The following is a 19,459-nucleotide window of genomic DNA, read 5'->3' as shown; positions in this document are numbered from 1 at the left end:
TCTTGTTAGAGACTTCCCTTATTTGTAAAGAGCTCCTCCGAAGTGTGCTGGCTGCCTTCATATATACCAGGGAAGTGTTGGCACGAGGAGGTTTTGCTTGTGGTAAGGATTTATGTAGTAGGAAAGACTGGGAGCTAGATTGGCATGATAGGCCTGCTCTCTTCTTGCAGATCCACACGCACAGCCCTTGTTCCTTTTGGGTGTCTCTGGGTGTGTGTTGGGTGGGATGGGGAGCTTCCCACGGGTGAGAGACCGTTCTCTCCATCCTTTCCAATGGCTCTGGATCACCTGGGCCAAGGGGGGCTTACTCTTCGTTGCTCAGTGGTCAGCTGGGCTTGGGTAGCTGGTCAGGGTGTGCTTGGAGACATCTGTGATTTAATTGATGCTTTCCCCTGCTGTGTAGCCCAAGATGGCTTTGCATGCCCCTCACCCAATGGGCTAGCATTACAGGTGTGGACCACTACACACAGCTAATGTTTTATTTTTTATTATTGCTCTTTAGTTAGTTAGGGTGTTTTGGATTGGAAGACTTGAGGCAGGATCTCACACAGTCCAAGCTGAGCTCTAGAGATTGCTGTGTGGCCCAGGATGACGTGAGCTTCAGATCATTCTGCCTGCACCTTCCAAGTACTGGGGACAGACCTTGGTGGTAGCGTTAGGAATGAAATCTAGCTGTCCGTAGCAAGGCAGAAGGAATGAGAAGAGGGGAAGGCCTGCCAGACCGTGCTTGCCGTGCTTGGGCTGGCTAGAGGGAGTCCCTTCATTCTGTCTGTCTGTCTGTCTGTCTGTCTGTCTATCTCTGGGTGTGCTGTTTTTGTCTTATTGTGTTTTTCAAGACAGGGTTTTTCTGTGTAGCCCTGGCTGTCCTGGAACTCACTCTGTAGACCAGGCTGGCCTCGAACTCAGAAATCTGCCTGCCTCTGCCTCCCGAGTGCTGGGATTAAAGGTGGGCGCCACCACACCCGGCTCACTGGGTATTCTTAAGAACATTTTGATGATAGAGACCCTTGCATCACCTAATGGGCAGCTCAGCTGTGCTGTGCTGATCACCATGTTATGCTAAGCCAGGCCTCTCACCTATGGATCAGGGCTCCTTTGGGGGTTGAGTGACCCTTTCACAGGGGTAGCCTGAGGCTGCCAGAATGCATGGATGTTTGTCTTCCGGTCTGTCTCAGTAGCAAAGGTGCAGTTATGAAGTAGCAACAAAACAATTGCATACTTGGGGTTACCACACACGAGGAACTGTACGATTTATATTACATTATACTATACTTTATTATATTGTATATAAGCATTGCAGCATTATACAGTTGAGGACCATTGTGATAAGTAGTTCTCTCTCTGTGAGTAAATCAGACACCGCCTAGGGCTAGGCACTAAAACAGGTGGTCCACAGTCCTGCCTGTGTTAGTGTCCTGACACTGCTGCGACACAATGTTAATAGTTTTGGGTGATTTAAAAACTAAAGACTAGGGGGCTGGAGAGATGGCTCAGCGGTTAAGAGTACTGACTGCTCTTTCAGCGGTCCTAAGTTCAAATCCCAGCAACCACATGGTGGCTCACAACCATCTGTAATGGGATCCGATGCCTTCTTCTGGTGTGTCTGAAGACAGCTACAGTGTACTCACATATAATAAATAAATAAATATTTAAAAAAACCAAACCCAAAGCCTAGACATGGTGGTGCACACCTTTAATTTCAGTATTTGGGAAGCAGAGGTAGGAGGATCTCTTCTCTGTGAATTTGAAGCCATCCTGGTCTGCATGTAGAGGTCTAGGACAGCCAGGTCTACATAGAGAGCTTGTCTCAAAATTAAATTAAAGTTAAAAACTACAGAAGGTTATTTTTTCACAGTCCTGAATGTTAGGCCCCAAATTCAGGTGAGGCCACTGCCTGTGACCTCTGGGCTCAATGGGAAGTTCCCATGTCCCGCTTTAGCTCTCGGTGCTGCGGGTGTCCTGGCCGACAGGACGTCACCCAGTCTCTGCCTGTCTTGCTTGTCTTACTCACCTTCCCTTGGCTGTGCCTCTGTATGGATTTAGAGAGACACCAGTTGTAGAACCAGGGAATCCCCCACCTATTGTCCTCATTCAACCTCGGTTTTGCCACTGCCTTTGCAAATCCACTTCCAGAAATGTCTCCATTCTGAGATCCCAAGGTGCTCTTTTGATGAGTCCTGTTCATCCCTGGGCGCCTCAGGCCATCCCCCACCCTCCTTCATCTTCTCTCCCTTCCTGTCCTGGGCTGTGCTGCTGCTCCAAGTCTGCTGTTGGGTGCTGACTGGCTTAGCACTCATGGCCGTCATCTGCATGGTAACAGCACTAGAATGCACGTTCACGCTCACCATGTCCTTGGAGTTCTCTGCCAGAGCTCACAGGGACACTTCACGCAGTGGACAATGTTCTTGTGAGTCTATAGCTGGTGGTTGTGGCGCTCTGAGCTGTACCCTTCAGAGACTTCTAGTATGGGCATGAGGTTGCCCACTGCCTTTTTGCGTGTCCTGAAGTCTGGAGCCACTCAGGCTCCGACCAGTCTCATGGTGACCCAGAAAGTCCTCAGCCCAGGCACAGGCAGGAGCATGGAGGCCCAGCATGTGCTGAAGAGTCCTACAGCCTTTCTGTTTGCTTTGCGTGTTGGTGACACAAAAGCACATGCTGGCCTTCATAGAGGAGTGTGCTGAAGCACCCACCACACTGAGGCTGAGGGGTTGAGGCAGAAAAGCACATGAAGCCCAGCTGTAACAGCTGCTGGGATGATCCATGCCAAGTGCACACAGTGGGACCCATCAATTCACTGGGGATGTGGGCCACTATTTGCTGTGGCAGGGCCAGCAGACTCCTGCCCTGACCCTGGCAGTCCAGACTACCTCCCTTGTTGTAGGAAATCTGCGTACTTGGACCTTGACCCAAGCTCGGGCTTTGGAAGCATGAGCGTCCTTCTGCCAGCCTTTCACAGATTGAAACATTTATTCAAGAAAGGGTTCAACTGTGCAGTACACAGGCGCATGCGCATGCACAGCACAGGCACACGCACACAGGTTAGTTACCAGTTAGCCTGGCTGCTTACTGTGGTCACTGTCACTTTAGAGTATGTCTTGTCCCTTTGTTCTGCCTTCTTCCTCAGCCTGGCAGAGTGCAGCGTTCCCTGTGATTATTAAAAGAAGTCAGCTTGGCAGTTGTATCAGAGGCTTTTTTGGAGTGTTTCAGTGTGTTTGCTTCAGAACGCCCACAGGTCTGAGAATTTGGACTGAGCTGTCTGCTGCTTTGGATCAGCTGAGTTTCATAGGCCTTTGGGATAGGGTGAATTGCCAGCCTTACATTAGACTATACCAGCAGTTTGCCAGCGTGAGAGGAAGCTGAGCCTGTTTGTGAGGCTTTGGTTCAAAACTAGTCCCTCAGACTCCATGCAAACCTGCATAGCTTACACAAGCCTGCCAGGCACCAAGAAGGTTTATTAGACCCAACTCAGAGAGGTTGGCTCTTCATTAAGCAGCAAATTTTTCCTCTGTTTAATTTTTTTTTGTTGTTGTTGTTTTTTTTTGTTTTTTGAGACAGGGTTTCTCTGTGTAGCCCTGGCTGTCCTGGAACTCACTCTGTAGACCAGGCTGGCCTCGAACTCAGAAATCCGTCTGCCCTCTGCCTCCCGAGTGCTGGGATTAAAGGCGGGCGCCACCACCACCCGGCTCTGTTTAATTTTTAAGTTCTGTGTATTACTGTGTATGTGTGTAGGTATGAGCCTGCATGCCATAGTGTGTCTGCGAGGTCAGAGCACAGTCTGCAGGAGTCAGTCCTCTCTTTATTACCACGGGGGTCCGTCCAGAGGTCAGACTCGGGTTATCAGGCTTGGCTGCGGCTGCCTTTTTCTAGTGCACATTTCTCTGCCTTCTTCTTTATGGTAAACCCTTGTTCTGTAGTCCTGCCTTCCTGTCTCAGTCTCCTGTGAGCTAGGATTCCAGGTGTGACACCACTGTGCTTGGCTTAAACTTTTCCTTTTTTGAGATTCTGTTTTTGTTTTATGTGTATGAGTGTTTGCCTGAATGTATGTCTGTGTTCCCCATGTGTGAAGTGCCCTGTACAGGCCAGGAGAGTGTGGAAAATCCTGAGACTAGAGTTACAGACGGCTATGAGACAATGTGTGGGTACGGGTCCCCTGCAAGAGCAGCTGGTGCTCATATCCTCTGAGCTGTCCCTCCAGCCAGTGCTCATCCTTGTTTTTGTAGCATTGTGGGTGGAAACAGCGCTTTGTGCTACTGGGCAAGTGCTCTGAGCTGAAGTCCTCTCTAAAGTCCCTCCAGGGCTTTTCTTGAGGATGTTGGAATTCAGCCTTCAGGGTGAGGTAGACCAAGGCCAGGTGCAGACACTGCTCTTGGCCCAGGCACCAGGAACTAGGCAGCTGAGGGGAGGGCTGAGTACCTCCTGGAGGGTCAGCCTGCTCCTGCGTACACCTCTCAGCTCCCTCCTTGGCCACTTTGAAGAAGCGGACACCAGTTGCAGGGAATAGATAGTTAACCCCTAGACTGCTGCTCAGACCTGCTCACCTGTGAAGCTAAGCCTGGCGCAAGAGCACAGCCTCAGGAAGGAAGTCAAGCTGCCATTGGAAGAGAATTGATGGTCAGAGGGGCTTTGACAGGTAGGGAGGAACCTGAGGGCTTGGGCAGCAATGCAGGCTTAGTGAGAAGGCAGCAGGGGAGGCCTGCTGCTGGGGAATGGCTAGGCAGTGGTCAGTGTGGAGGGCTGGCCTGAGGGGAGAGGGGACTGCTTCTGCCGGCTTGGGACAGGTGGCTTCTGGGTGTGGGCAGGCAGTAGACTTAGAGCATACCTTAGGCTGGCACTCAGGGCAGCAAGCCCCTCCTAGGATCCCAGGCAGGAAGTAAGGGGGCAGGGTGTGTCCCCATCATAGCCAGGATTGACAGCTTTCAGCTGGTATAATAGATTTTTTTTAATTTATATTTTTTAATTTTGATTTTTTAAAGCAGGATTTCTCTGTGTAGCCTTCACTGTCCTGGAACTCACTCTGTGAACCAGACTGGCCTTGAACTCGGAGACACTCCTGCCTCTGTCTCCTGAGTGTTGAGGTTAAAGGTGTTCAGTATAATAGATTTTATATTCACACTTCCTGGGCTAGAACTCCTGTGGTTCATCAGGACAGCTTGGGCTCTGTTTCAGGCCAGGCTGCCTGGCTGTGCGAAGGAACTGCCTGTTGATTGGCCGGCTGGTGCTCTGCAAAGATAACACAGTGGTGGTTGCGCTGTGATCCTGGGATTCTGCAGCTTCATGTTGAGGGGAGGGTCAGATGCCAAGTCATGGGATGACCAAGGCACCATTGTCATGGCAGAGGGTCACACATACTGTGCACAGTCAAGTAATGCAGCAGGGGTTATCTCAGCTCCCCTGCCCAGCCAGAGGGTGTTTCATGTGTCTACAGGTATAGAGGTCTGTCCACCAGGTTGTCTCTGGTGAGGGGCACACCCTGAAAGTTTGATCTGTACCATGCTCTTGTTATGTGATGGTCATGTCATCAGAAGAGAGGGGCAGTTACAAAATGCTAGAAGGGAGGCTGTGGCTGGAGCCTAGCGATGTGGAGGAGAGCCATGTCCCACTGCACTTGACTCTCTGTCTGGCTTCCTTCCCACAGTATTTACGGCAGGAACAGGAGGAGGAGGGTCGGAAACGCTATGAAGCCCAGAAGCTGGAACGCATGGAGACCAAGTGGAGGAACGGAGACATTGTCCAGCCTGTCCTGAACCCAGGTGAAAGGGCTAAGGCTAAAGGTTAAGGTGAAAGGTTAAGGGGCTGATAGCAGGGGCAGATGCCATTCCTCAGCACACCTCACAGGCCACAGAGACACCAGTCCTTATGCTGTACTCTGGTCCTTGGGTGTGGAATTCCTTCCTGGAGCCAGGCTTTGTCCTGCCCTAAGCCAGGCAGACCTCTTTCTTAGCACAGCTGGCAAGGGACCTCCTGAGAGGCTGCCACACCAGCTCCTTCATGGTCTCCCCAGAGGGCCTCTTGCCTCTGTAGCTAGCGTTTGTTCTTGTTGGCGCCCCTGAGTGTGCTTAGGAACTTGTGTTTGACAGACGCTCATCTCTTTAGAAAAGGCCTGTGATGGAGAGATGACCTCAAGCGTAAGCTCCATTTCTCCACAGGCCTCTGAGTAGCTCTGTCACCCTCAGCACACAAGTGACAAGCCTCAGCTCTCTTTCCCTTCCTTTGTCCCCTGCCAGGCCGGTTCATGTTTTCCTGCCATGACTGTGAAAAAGCCAAATAGGGCCTCCTCAGGTTCGTTGATGCCAGTTAGGCCAGGGTCTTGGCATGTCTGACCCCAGGAACTTGGTGAGGGATTGTAGGTGGGCCCATCTGTAGAGGGACTTCAGCACCCAGACATGTACAGTCACCACAGTTTAACAGTATTGAGAATTCTTTCTAGAATGTACTGAGTGTTTCCGCCTCGCTGGAAATGCATGGGCTCAGGAGTTCCATGATGTCCCTCAGCAGAGGGCTTCCTGGTCTCCAGGGCCTTGGGCCCCTGGGTGGTGGAAGTTTGCCTCTTACTTGGCTCTCTCAGTCCATGTGTCCGTGGGTGCTGTCGCTGTGCACGGGTGTCCCATCCAGTGTCCCTCAGTGCCCAGTGCTCCTTTCCCTTCCTCAGTTTACCAGAGCTGAGGCTTTTGTCATCTGAGGCCAGTGGGCCTGTGCAGGTTATCAAAGGTTTATTGTTCATTGGGTTATCTGCCCCCTCCCTCGCCTCCCGCTTTTAACAGAAGAGAAAGAGGGGGACGGGAGAGAAAGAAAAAGTCTGAATTGTGCATGATGCTATGTGCCCATAATCCCAGCATTTGGACAGCCGAGGCAGAAGTCAGCGAGCTCAGCTCTAGCCAGGACTGCATAGCGAGACCCCATCTCAAAAAAGCAAAAAGACCCCAGCTCACTTCTCTGGTCCTGAGAACTACACGGCTGATGGACATGACATGTAAGGGTCCTACATGCTCTGTACTGTCAGCTGTTCTAGCTTCCTCCTTCTGAGGTTGCTGGCCATGCGTGGCTCTCCTGACTAATGTGATACCTAATCGCTCTCCCGGTCCTTTGCTTTTTAGTGATAGGGATTGAAGTTGGCATGGTGAACTCACAGCTTTCTGATGGAGTTTTACATGTCAGTTTCGTTTGTCTATATCTTGAAAAAATGCATCTTCCTCGGCTGATTGGATTTGACACACAGCTCAGAGCCGTGTGGAGCAGGAGTCACGTACCCAAGCATTACTCTTCCTTCAGTTTTCCTTCAGCAGTGAGGCTTGAGCCCAGAGCTTTGTGCATGATAGGCAAGTGTTGGGCTGTCAAGCCGTCTCCATAGACACTGTGTTCCTGACTTCAGTTTCTTGGCTGAACCATCCTTCGACTTGTGGGTCCCTCTGCCTGTGTGCTGGGCTGTCTTGGGTGAGTGGGCCGTAGGGCACTGTGTGTGCAGCGAGCAGCTATTGTGGGCAGGGTTTGTGTCTTTCCAAACATCGCTGTTGTGTGACCTTTCCTGGGGAGATGTGAGCAAGCATGTCACCCCAGACAGCAGCAAGGACAAGGAGGATTCATCTCACCTGCAGGAGCATGAAGAGAGCTGTGCTCCTCTCCAGCAGCTGTTAACCACTTACAGTCTGGCAGGCAGGGCCCACACATCACCTCTCGAGAAGTCTTGTGATGACTAGGGGATTTTGTGAGCAGGGGTTTCATGTGTGTGATCAGCAACGCTTTTACCTCAGGATTGCAGAGGCCACGGCAAGCTTGGAGGACAGAGTAGCCCTCCCCTCCCCTCCCCTTCCCGCTCCCCTCCCCTCTCCCCAAAAGGTGAACTGCATTCACCTTTTGGCCTCACCCCCACCCACTCCTACCAGTAGAACTTGGGCTCAGACAATGTTGCCTAGCAACCTCTGGACCTCCTGTCTTTCTGGTAGATGTCTCAGGGAGTCTGGTAATTCTGTAGAAGCCTGCTTTCTGTATGTTTTCTCTGAGGAGAGAAAACAGCTACGTTTAAGCTGCCAGGTTCATGACCATGAGCTGCCCAGCTTCAGCACCATGGGAACTCTGCCCACAAGCCCCTGTTTCCAGGTCTCTTGGGTTTATGATGCAATCGGCACTACCTCAGACATGACCGAGTGCTTGTCTTTACTGGTCCTTGAACTAGTGTTCACTTCCCTGGCTGCCCCAGGCAGACCATCAGTCTCGTGGTCCTGCACTGAGATCTGCCTTCCAGAGTCAACAGTACCCAGGCAGATTGCCCAGAGGGTAAGAGCTGGCCAGCCTGGCCCTTGGACCTCTCTGATGTCCATGACCATCTGGCTTGGCCATGATCCTGGTTTCTTCAACACTAGACTTGGGGGAACATGCTATGGAAAGACAGAGGGAAGCTCCTGGAGTTAGCTTGAGTTTTAGCCCTAGTCTTCTGGACAGCCAATCCTCAGTTGTCTTGAGGGGAGCAGACAGGGCAGTCACTGAGCCACAGGCTTCCCGGGTGAAGGGGCGACTTGATATACATGGGCCAAAGCAGTGACTCCTGGCAGGCGGACAGGCACTGGGAGGGCCGTGTTTCTAGAGCCTACAATGCCTTGCCTGTTGCTTCCCTGGATCTCTGCATTATCTGGAAGCTTTAAAGGGCAGGGTCCTAGTAACTGCTGCAGCAGGGAAACCCAGCATGTTAGTGCATAAATAGAGGTGAGGTGCAGTTCCTGCTGAGGCAGACTCTAAGTCGCATTTGCTTAAGGGTGGAAACAGAGGACTCAAGTCTCTCTGTTCCCGTAGCTTTGTATATATTTAGCACATATAATATAGTGGTGTGTGTGTGTGTGTGTGTGTGTGTGTGTCATGACTTCCTTGGCATTCATGGAGGATGGGTTCCAGAATCTAAAAGTACACAAGTCCCATGTGTGAGGTAGAGTGAGGCTTGCATACAACCTCACACACTAACAGATGGGCCTCCACATGCATAGCCTCCTGTATATGTGAATTCTTTTCATTATAGTACCTAGTATATGTAAATATCATAAAGTGGTTATTAGTCTGTCCCCTCTCTGTATGTACAGCACAGAGTGTGCCCATGCCCCTCTCTGCCCAGCTCTTTCTGGACAGGGTCTCACTACATAGCTCAGGCAGTCCTTGAATCAGCATCCTCTTCTGAGACTCGTGAGTAGTGTGGTCATCCCACTTTCCCCAATGGAGTCAGCCATGTCCACAGGACAGGGAGAGGACAGGCCTGACAGCTGGCTAGCTCTGCTCGTTCTCTCTCCTGTGCACTGCATCTTCATGTCAGCGTCCTTGCACATGGAGAACACCTCCCTCAAGGGTAGACTCAAGGTCCTGCCAACCTTGGTTCTGTGTAGTCCTCTCTGGTGTTTACACGCAGTACCTCTTGGTCCTGCGTGTGGTGCACTGGGAATGTGGGTTCTGCGCTTGCCCTGACATGAGGTTATGGTTGATGAGGGAGCAGAGCTACACACTGGCGCCTGAACTCCACTGTGATAGATATCTAAAACAGTGAGAGAGAAACCCTCCAATGTATCAGGCCCAGGCATGAGGAGAGGGACTCTTGTTTCTTCTCTTGGAGATGCTCCTGCTGCAATCTGGAAGCTTCTTCCTTGTCCATTGTTGGCACTGGTGTCATTTACAGCGGACACAGAGAAAATGGGGCTCACTTACTCAGACATCACTGTGAGACACGACCAGTCAGAAGCTTCTAAAGACCCGTGGGCATCCGGTCACTTTTAGTGAGTTCCCAGGACAATGACTACACCCCAGGTTCTTCCCAGGCCGTGGGTTCTCTTCTTCCTCCACTGTCCCTCCCTGGACACTCATGGGTGAGAACATGACACCATCACAGTTCTTGATTCAGAGCTGAGCTCTGACAGGCTTTTGTTCTCCAGTTTCCCTCAGCTGCAGATCTGGAGGCAGGAAGTCTATCTGACCGTTGATACCCCAGGTCTTTGAACTCTGCTTGCTCCGGTTCTGCTTACAAGCTAGCTGCTGTTTTCTGAGCTCATCTTTGTCTGGGTCTGCCTGCCCAGGAGCTGTGGGGTCTCACCATGGCCTGCCTCATTCAGTCTGTTGCCTCAGGACCATGACTCAGGGCCATGCCATTTAGACATGCTGCTGCCATGATGGAAGCATCCCCTTGGCATCTACAAAGAAAGGTTTTCACCTAGGCAGCACCTCACTTCCAGTACTGATGTCTGTATCCAAGGCACTTCTGTTTCTCTGGATGTATCTATTCACAGCAGACCTCTGTCACGTGTTCCCTGTGTCACTTAAAATGTGGAGTGTGGAGACTCGGTAGTGGCTGTCTTAGACTCAGCTACCCAAAGCAGGAGGTGCTCACCCCAGGAGCTGCTGTGACCCAGGTAAAGAAACTTAGACCTCACCGGACCCACAGGGCCCGGGGGAGTTTAGCCAAAGCACGCGAAGGAGGAAGCCAGAAGCTCTGTCCTTCTGCTCACTGAAAACTCCTACACTTAGGCTCTGAGAGCACAGGAGCCGGTCGTGTGGCGTAACCAGTATTGTTAAAGAGTGGGGCACGACAATGGGGCATGTCTGTGACCTATGGGCCGTAGGTCTTCCCCATGATGTGTGAACAAGTAGATTTCCATGTGAGGGAGAAGAGGGCGAGGCAGTGGCTTGGGTGGTAGAGAGCTCGTCCAGCTTGCCTGAGGCTCTGGGTTTGATTGCCCAGCACCACACGGGCTGGGCTTGCTGGCTCCTGCCTGTAACTGACCCAGGGTCACAGATGCAGCCTGAGTTGGAGATCTCTCTAGGACACGTGAGGCCCTTTTATCAAAAGAAATAAAATCAAGTTGAGTGTAGTGAATTCCAGCCTGGCCAGTGCACATAGTGAGACCTAGGCATAAAATACAGTCAGTGTGAGAACATTTCTGCAAAAGAATTTAGAGTGTGTATTTTGCATGCATGTGCACACTCGTGCATGTGGGTAGGCACAGGCATGCTATTGCATGCCTATAGAAGTCAGACCTGTGAGAGTCAGGTCTCTTTTTTCTGTGTGGATCATTAGAACTTTGGTCTCAGCCGGGCGGTGGTGGCGCACGCCTTTAATCCCAGCACTTGGGAGGCAGAGGCAGGCGGATTTCTGAGTTCGAGGCCAGCCTGGTCTACAAAGTGAGTTCCAGGATAGCCAGGACTATACAGAGAAACCCTGTCTCGAAAAACCAAAAAAAAAAAAAAGAACTTTGGTCTCCTGTTTTTCCTTCCCATCCCATGCTCCCAGAAATAAGACTTAGACTCAAAATATATTTACAAATACTTTGACCACATAGCTAGGTTCTTCTCTGACTAGATCATAACTTAATCCATTTACTTTAATCTCCATTCTGCTACCTGACAGGATGCCTGTGCTCAGGTACCATGCATCTGCCTTTCCTCTGGAAAATGTCCCTCACCTGGCACTATTCCAGGATCCTTTCTGGTTCCCCGGATGTTCCACCTCCTTTTCCTGCCTAAGCCATAGGCCATCAAGTTTATTATTGACAGATGCCATAGCCATACAGACCCAGGATATCCTTTCTACGTGATCTAGGAACTGAACTCAGGTCGTTGGAGTTGAATGCAAGGACCTTTACATTGAGCTGATTGTGTAGGAAAGATTTTGGCATGCAGTTTTCAGTTGTTTGTTTTTGAGTGTGTTAAGGAATCGAACCTGAGCCTTGAGCAGGCCGAGCAAGTGTGAGCAGGCCGGGCAAGCATGCTGCCACCAAGCTATCCCGCAGTACCAGGTCTGATGTTTGCAAACCACTCTTCTGATGGTCACCACACGCAGGTCTCTTAGCTGTCAAGGCAGGCCTGAGAGTGGCCAGATGGGAAGCCTGGTGACACTGAAGAGGCAGGAGATAGGTGAGATTTTCTTCCAATTGGTCACAGTCACAGGTCACCTCAGCTAACTACCATCTACTGGCCATTGGGAGCCATTCCAGGGCTCCTTGCCTTTGTTGGTGGCAAATGTAGGAGTTAAGAGCCCTCACTTGTCACCTGACAGTCCCACACAGTGGCCAGTATTGTAGCTCTCTAGAGAGCCTTAAGATAAGCCAAAACTAAGACTGCCTCTCAGAATGGGTGTGGTGCTGTCTCAAGGCTCCATCTGCTGTGATCCCAGTAACCTAGGCTCCCTATGGGAGAGTTCTGCGCTGTCTCGAGGCAGATGCTTCTGAGTTCAGAGTGTTTAAGCCCAGAACCTCCAGCTTTCTGGCTTTCTTGATGCCTGGTGGCTTTGGGTACCTGGCTTTAGTTTGAAGTTCATGTGGTATGTGTTTGCTTGCTCAAGCTGTACAAGGCCCAGCCTAGTGGGTAACCAGCAGAGACCGATGTCTCTCTTCTGGAGCTGAAGTCTCAGTTGCTGTTAGCAGTGGTGTTGTAGCTTGTGGGTGTTGGCCTCTCTGTCTTGTCAGATGACGGCGGCCCTTTCCTATCCTCTTACAAGGATGCTGGTGGTTTTGATTGGGTTACACCTTACTTTGTTCTAACTTAATCACGTCTTTAGTCTCCATCTCTGTGTAGTGTTGTGTTATGAGAACATAGGAATTGTGGATGTACACATTCACCCGGAAACAGGAAGGACCATCCAAGTCTCAGGTGACAACTGACACTCAGGAGACCCCAGGTCTCTGGGTCAAAGCCACCCCTTATGCCACCACCTTTTTGCTGCTGAGGAATACTGTTTAAGGCTAGGCATGCCTATTGCTTGGCCCTGGCCCAGCAGTTCCTTCAACGACCAGGGCAAGAGTAGGTACTTCTCACTGACCCAGCATGGAATGGATGAGGGTCTAATCCATAAGCAAAGCTTTTGGCAGTGTGTGTGTGCACACTGGACTGAATCACACCTGTAGCTCTGTCTATACCTGCTGAGGAGATGCTGTCTGCCTTCGGGGACAGAACATGTGTCCTGTGTGATAAGTGAAACCAGACAGTTTACAGCAGCGTGAGTGACTGGAGCTCTGCTGAGGAGTCTCCCATTCTTGGAAGGTTTGTACTGACAGAGACATGCAGAGTGGAGGGGTGCTCATAGGGAGATCAGCCCAGACACCCATCAAGCCCCGAGGCTCCCTGGGCCAATTCAGGAAGTACCGAAACATTGCTGTTGCTTTTGTGTTGTGGGAAAGGAAAGTTAGCTGGATGATGACATCCAGTGGAGGACCACAGATGACCCTGGAACCTTCCAGCCAAGGGATGTAATGACCGCCATGGACAGGGTCTAGTGGGCACACTGTACTCAGAGTGCACTGGGACTCTGATAGGGGCTGCTCAGTACTGCTGAGACTTCTGTTCTCTTCAGAGAAACCTGTCTAAGTGACACTGCACTTAGACATTTCTGATGACGCACAATTCTGGGCAATGGTGGCCTTGCTACTGTTGGACTGTGTAACAACTGATCTCTCTCCCTTGCTTTCTAGAGCCGAACACAGTGAGCTACAGCCAGTCCAGCCTGATCCACCTGGTGGGGCCCTCGGACTGCACTCTTCATGGCTTTGTGCACGGAGGTAGGGATAAAGGTGCTCTAGCCACTGCTTCGTCACTTGCCTGCCCTGGCATCCCCCAGGAGGCCGTGCTGCTTACTGACCTAGTTTAGACTTTCATGTCTGGTGAAGTATAAATTTAAACTTTTAGGAGGTTGCATAAGAAATTACTGAAATACCACTGGTGTCTGTTTTTAAACTGGAAATGAAAGTTGGATGGATGAGGACGTTCTATCAGAGGGTCACACTGAACCCGGGGTCTCGGCTGGCAGGTGTCGCTCAGGAGAAGGAACACCCTGTAACCCACTGTCAGCACTTATTTTAAGATGTTCTTCCAGATAGTCATTGCCTTTACTGTTTTGAGTTATTGAAGATCTTGCCTCTAATAGCATAGGCCTTAAATGTCCTGGCCAGGACCCTACTGTAGCACAGAGGACTTGGCTAGTGGCCCATGGAGGACACTCTTTTCTTTATTAATGTATGAGGGTTTCTGTGATGTAAGAAAAGCATAAGGAACACATCAGTTGCTCAAATGCATATTGTCATTCTGGATGAGAATAAACTTTAAAGATGAGTCAAGGGGGGGGGGGGGCTGGAGAGATGGCTCAGCTGTTAAGAGCTCTGGCTACTCTTCCAGAGGTCCTGAGTTCAAGTCCCAGCAGCAGCACAGTGGCTCACAACCCTCTCTAATGGGATCTGATACCTTCTTTTGGCATGCAGGTAGAACACTCATATACTTAAATACATAAATCTTTTTTAAAAATGGAGTCAAGGGTTGGAGAGATGGCTCAGAAGGTGTTTGTTTTGCAAGCATGTTGAACTGCTTGGATTCCCAGGACCTCAAGATGCTGAGATGGAAGAATTACTCAAGGCTGCCTAGTAGCATCGAGATCCTGGCTCCAGAACAGCTATAAATGGATCTGATAAAGACAAGTGCCAGGCAAAGGCAGTGGAGTGGTGCAGAGGACAACACAAGTCGGGAGGTGGCATGTGGTGACTTCCCACTTACTCTCTGTAGACGGCACCTGAGCTGGGACCCTGTCTCCTGCTTCTTCTTCTGTAGGTGACCCCCACTCATTTACCCCCAGCTCAGGTGGCTTCTCTGTAGGTTTATGCCGATGTTTCTACCAGGATTCCTCAAGAACGGGGGTTTTCTCTTTCTTTGCCTTGGACGTAGCTCCTGCACAGCAGGCACAGCTTGCTTCTGAGATGAAGAGTAGCAGACCCTGGGCCTCTGCCTTGAGAGGGGTTAAGGCTTGTTCTATTTCTAACCAGTTCCCTTTTGTGTGGTTCGGTTTCCTCCCTCCCTCCCTCCCTCCCTCCCTCCCTCCCTCCCTCCCTCCCTCCCTCTCTCTCTCTCTTTCTCTCTTTCTTTGTCTTTCTTTCTCTCCCTTCCTCTCCCTTCCCTTCTCCCCCTTGCTCTGGCACTTGCTCCAGCCCATAGGGTTTTGTGTTTCCCATTACAGATGGTTGTTAGCCACCATGTGGTTGCTGGGATTTGAACTCATGGCCTCCGGTAGAGTAGTCAGTGCTCTTAACCGCTGAGCCACCTCTCCAGCCCATGGTTCGGTTTTCAACACCGCGATTGTTTGCCTGGTTCACTGAGTGCTGTCTGCATGCTCTTTTGATTGACATAGGTCCTACCCAGGGGAAGTTAGTTCTACTTTATAGTGAGCAGTACTTTCCAGGCCCGTGACAGTCTCTCTTTCCACCCTGAGAGCAACTGTGTCCTTGCCAGTGTCCCTACCTCACTGGCCTCAAATCCCAGGTAGACAGCAGCCCTTCTTGTCCTCTGAGCACAGCCACCCCAGCCCAGGCTTCTCTGAGACATGTTCTCTAGCTTCCCGTAGCTCCGTTCTGTGACAGTGAAGCTCTGTGCTGCATGCAGTGTAGGCTTGTTTGGATTGCATATAAGAGTTTTCCACTACAACTCGCAGTCCCATCTTACTGTCTCCTGGGTGAGAGGACACATCCTGAATGGGTCCTCTTGGCTTTGCCTGTGAGAGGCATCAGCCAGGGTGAGGTGAAGGGGTGAAGAGTTCCTGGAAAGCCCTTGAGAGGCTGCACTTGCTCACAGAGTGTAATCCGTGCTGTGCTCTAGGCTGTGTTTTTAATGTGTGAGTAGGAAGTGTTTACAGTGGCTGTACGGTGCTTCATGCCATGTTCTTAGCAGTTCCATTTCATGTGTGATTTATAAACATGCCTAATTTTTTACAGACCCCAGCATCTCCTGCATGCCTGTCGGTTCACCAGAAGTGGGCGAGACATAACACTAGCCGCTACTGCTCCACCATGCTTCCCTGTAGAGCATTGTCAGCAGGCATCTAAGTCACTTGAGTCAGTCTTAAGCAAACCAGAAAGCAGGAGCTGCCAGTCAGTGACACTGGAGTGGGGGTGGGGAGCTCCAGTCCCTGGTTCTGTGCTGCAGTGTTTTGGAAAGGTGCTGACTGAGCCCTTCAGCTGCTGGCTGGGCTTGGCCCTGCTGATGACAGGGCTGTGGAAGGTGCAAAGGGAACCTTTCTGGTTGGAGATGGCCGTTTTCCTTTCCAAGAGGAAGCTCTAGGAGTTGAGCCGCTGGTATAGAAGGACCCATTCATTCCCTTTCTGTCTTTCACCCGCCCCTTCCTGCTTGCGTTGGTGATTGACGGGTGATTGGCAGGTATTGGAGTCAGTACAGGTGAGGAAGACTGAGCCATCCTCCGGCCCTATCACAGTGGACCCTGGAGGAACTGTCAGCTCCACTTCGTTGATGCTTTATTTCTTGAAGATCATTATTTTGAGCCTATGGCATGACAAAATGTCACTACCTCTTGTCCCTTCCTCTCCCTCCTCTTATAGCTACTTTAAATACTGCTTCTGTGCCTCTGAACTTCAGGGGTGTCTCGCCATCCTAACATATGAGGTCAGGCTGTGACTACAGGGAAGACCTCAGTTGCCTTCTGGGTTACCACAGCACTCACAATTGCCTGGCAGTCTGGGGCCTGCAGACTCCACCATTCATGGTGCTCTCTGTGGGCCCCTGTGCCTCTCACCTGGGTTGGATGCATGACTCCTGGAGTTGGGCTTTCTCTGTAGGCTTAGGTGGGTTCTACCCTCCAGTGGCTTCCTACAGCAGGTAGCAGATGTACTAGGGTGAAGATCTGCTAGATGAAAGCCCCAAACAGTAGTAGCTTCTACACGGGTCCCTGTGGCGATGAGTGACCAGGGCCGAAGTGACAGCTTGGTAAAAGTTGGCTGGGGCCGGGCGTGGTGGCGCACGCCTTTAATCCCAGCACTCGGGAGGCAGAGGCAGGCGGATTTCTGAGTTCGAGGCCAGCCTGGTCTACAAAGTGAGCTCCAGGACAGCCAGGGCTATACAGAGAAACCCTGTCTCGTAAAAACCAAAAAAAAAAAAAAAAAAAAAAAAGTTGGCTGGGACAGACTCACAAGGCCATGGCCCTCTGGGTGCCATGTGATGCCTGTCACTTTGTAAAGGGCAAACTCATTTGCAGGCATATTCTCTGTTGTGGGGTGGGGTGGGGTGGGGTGGAGGAAAATGTGAGTTTTGCATACTTTAGGGAGTCCTCCCCACAGAGCTTTGTTCCATAGCTTCAGCTGCCGTGGGTTTAGGTAGGAGCTGTAAGGGCTGGATTCCCTTACCCTTGCACATTGGAGCCCTGCCTCTGCTGGCTGCTGACCTGGTCCTCACTGATTATTCTGGCCCCTGTACCATCGGCTCCCCCTGGTCTGCATGGGATTCCCCATCAGTCCAGCACTGTCCTGTTGCCTGTTGTAGTCACGGTGGACTAGAGCTGCTGAACGCTGGGCCAGGCCTCACCAGTGGTCAGCAAGGGTGGGGCCTGAGAACTGGCATTGCTGTCGGGTTCCATGGGTGTAGGGTGTCCACACTACTCTGGAGTACCTCTGAGAGTGCACAGTGGTGAAGGGCCCTGCTGTGCCTGTTGGGCTCTGGCCTGCCAGGTGCTGGGACCTCCCCTTCCTGTATCTCTGTCTTACTAGGTGGCAGTGCTCATTTTGTGGAGCAGCCTTGCTGTCTCTGCCGCGTGGTTGTTTGTGTTTGTGTTAACAGAGCCAAGCCACACTCCTCTGCCTGCACCTGTAGGGCTGAGTGTGGTGTGTTCTCTGAGGAGTAGCTGTGTCCTTGGGCCTACTGGGTCCAGCCAGACGGCTGGTTGTGGGTAAGCTGCCCTGGTGGTCTGGTGCCAGCCTCCAGTGGAAGCGGCTGTGTAGCTGAGAGTAAAGAGCTGCCCTGGCCTGTGCTGTCGGAGGAGAGGCTCATTCCCGTGCTGACTGACCCTCCGCTAATAACTTCCTGAGGGTGCCAAGGGACCCAAGAGAGCTGAGAGTCAGTCAAGGGTGCGCTGGGGACAGTGGCAGCTCCTTTGCAGATGGTCAGTGGCACCCAGCACCAGTTGAGTTGTGCCTCGCTGTCTGGATGAGACGTGGCCTTCGTTGATGCAGTGCACTTTCCCAGTCTTCAGAGGACAAGCGCTGTGGAGGGGCCGTGGTAGGTTCTGCTTTAGGGAGAACTTGTCTTGTGTGGATTCAGTCAGGAGAATCTGGCTCTGCCGAGATGCACCCAGGGCCTCATGGGGAAAGAGGTTGAGAACTACTGAGGCACTAGGTGGGGAGGGACGCACTTGGAGGAGACAGGGACAAGGCGGTTCATCTTGTCTGGTGCTTGACGGTTCTGGTGTTGAGGGCAGTTTGCTGGGCATGTGCTCTAACTGCAGCCACACTTCTCAGGATGCTGACAAGACGGTGGGTGATGGGTGAGTGAGACCCTGCCTCAGAAAAAGAGGGTCCTGGCCTCCTGCAGGGTACAGTGCTGCTGAGGGGAGCAGGTGCCCAGGCTGGCACTTCCTAAGGTGCCCAGGCTGCTGTGCGGAGTCCTGGTACTGAGGGAAATGTACTTGGAATGTCTGTCTGTCACAGCACCTTCCTCAGTTTAAGTTAGGTGTGTTGTTCATGTGTGTGTCTGTGTGTGTGAGGAGGGGCAGGTGCAGTTTGTGTGTGTGTCTGTGTGTATGAGAGGAGGAGGGGCAGGTGCAGTTCGTGTGTGTGTCTGTGTGTGTGACAGGAGGAGGAGCGGGGCAGTTTGTGTGTGTGTCTGTGTGTGTGAGAAGAGGAGGGGCGGGGCAGTTTGTGTGTGTGTGTCTGTGTGTGAGAGGAGGAGGGGTGGGGCAGTTTGTGTGTGTGTGTGTGTGTGTGTGTGTGTGTGTCTGTGTGTGTGAGAGGAGGAGGGGCGGGGTAGTTTGTGTGTGTGTGTGTCTGTGTGTGTGAGAGGAGGAGGGGCGGGGCAGTTTGTGTGTGTGTGTGTGTCTGTGTGTGTGAGAGGAGGAGGGGCGGGGCAGTTTGTGTGTGTGTGTGTGTGAGAGGAGGAGGGGCGGGGCAGTTTGTGTGTGTGTGTGTGTGTGAGAGAAGGAGGGGCGGGGCAGTTTGTGTGTGTGTGTGTCTGTGTGTGTGAGAGGAGGAGGGGCGAGGCAGTTTGTGTGTGTGAGAGAGGAGGAGGGGCGGGGCAGTGTGTGTGTGTGTCTGTGTGTGTGAGAGGAGGAGGGGCGGGGCAGTCTGAGGCAACCTGGCTGAGCTGCTTCTCTCCCTGCGGGGGCCTGAGCTCTGGTTGCCAGGTTTGTGTAGCCCGTGTCTTTACCTGCTGAGTCGTCCTCTCAGTCCTGCCCTTAGTTTCTGAAGAGTGCTGTGACTCTGCTGCAGCCCTGAGGCCCTATCTGTAGTTCATCACTCATTCATTCATTCATTCACTCACACACTCACTCACTCACTTACTCACTCATTCATTCATTTACTCACTCACACACTCACACACTCACGCACACACTCACTCATTCACTCTCACACTCACTCATTCACGCACTCACACACTCACTCATTCACGCACACACTCATTCACTTACATACTCACACACACTCACTCACTCATTCACACACTCACTTGTCTACTTCTGGGG

The 19,459-nt window shown here is 51.7% G+C and overlaps 1 protein-coding gene across 5 annotated transcripts in view; it reads left to right on the top strand.

The window, feature by feature from the left end:
* Acot7 (acyl-CoA thioesterase 7) overlaps positions 1-19,459 on the top strand; it is a 90,085-nt gene that overhangs the window by 46,654 nt on the left and 23,972 nt on the right. For all 5 annotated transcript variants that reach the window (XM_085838545.1, XM_021160606.3, XM_021160605.3 and 2 more), the window contains exons 5-6: positions 5,636-5,750; positions 13,431-13,517. In XM_085838545.1, the coding sequence (XP_085694671.1) occupies positions 5,636-5,750; positions 13,431-13,517 (202 nt within the window). The remainder of the gene's footprint in view (positions 1-5,635; positions 5,751-13,430; positions 13,518-19,459) is intronic.

This window comes from Mus caroli, unplaced genomic scaffold (assembly GCF_978045245.1).
Source record: "Mus caroli unplaced genomic scaffold, Mus_caroli_1 scaffold_6, whole genome shotgun sequence".
NCBI lineage: Eukaryota > Metazoa > Chordata > Mammalia > Rodentia > Muridae > Mus > Mus caroli.
Note: the sequence above shows the minus strand (reverse complement) of the source record. Positions and strands in the feature narration are given on the sequence as shown.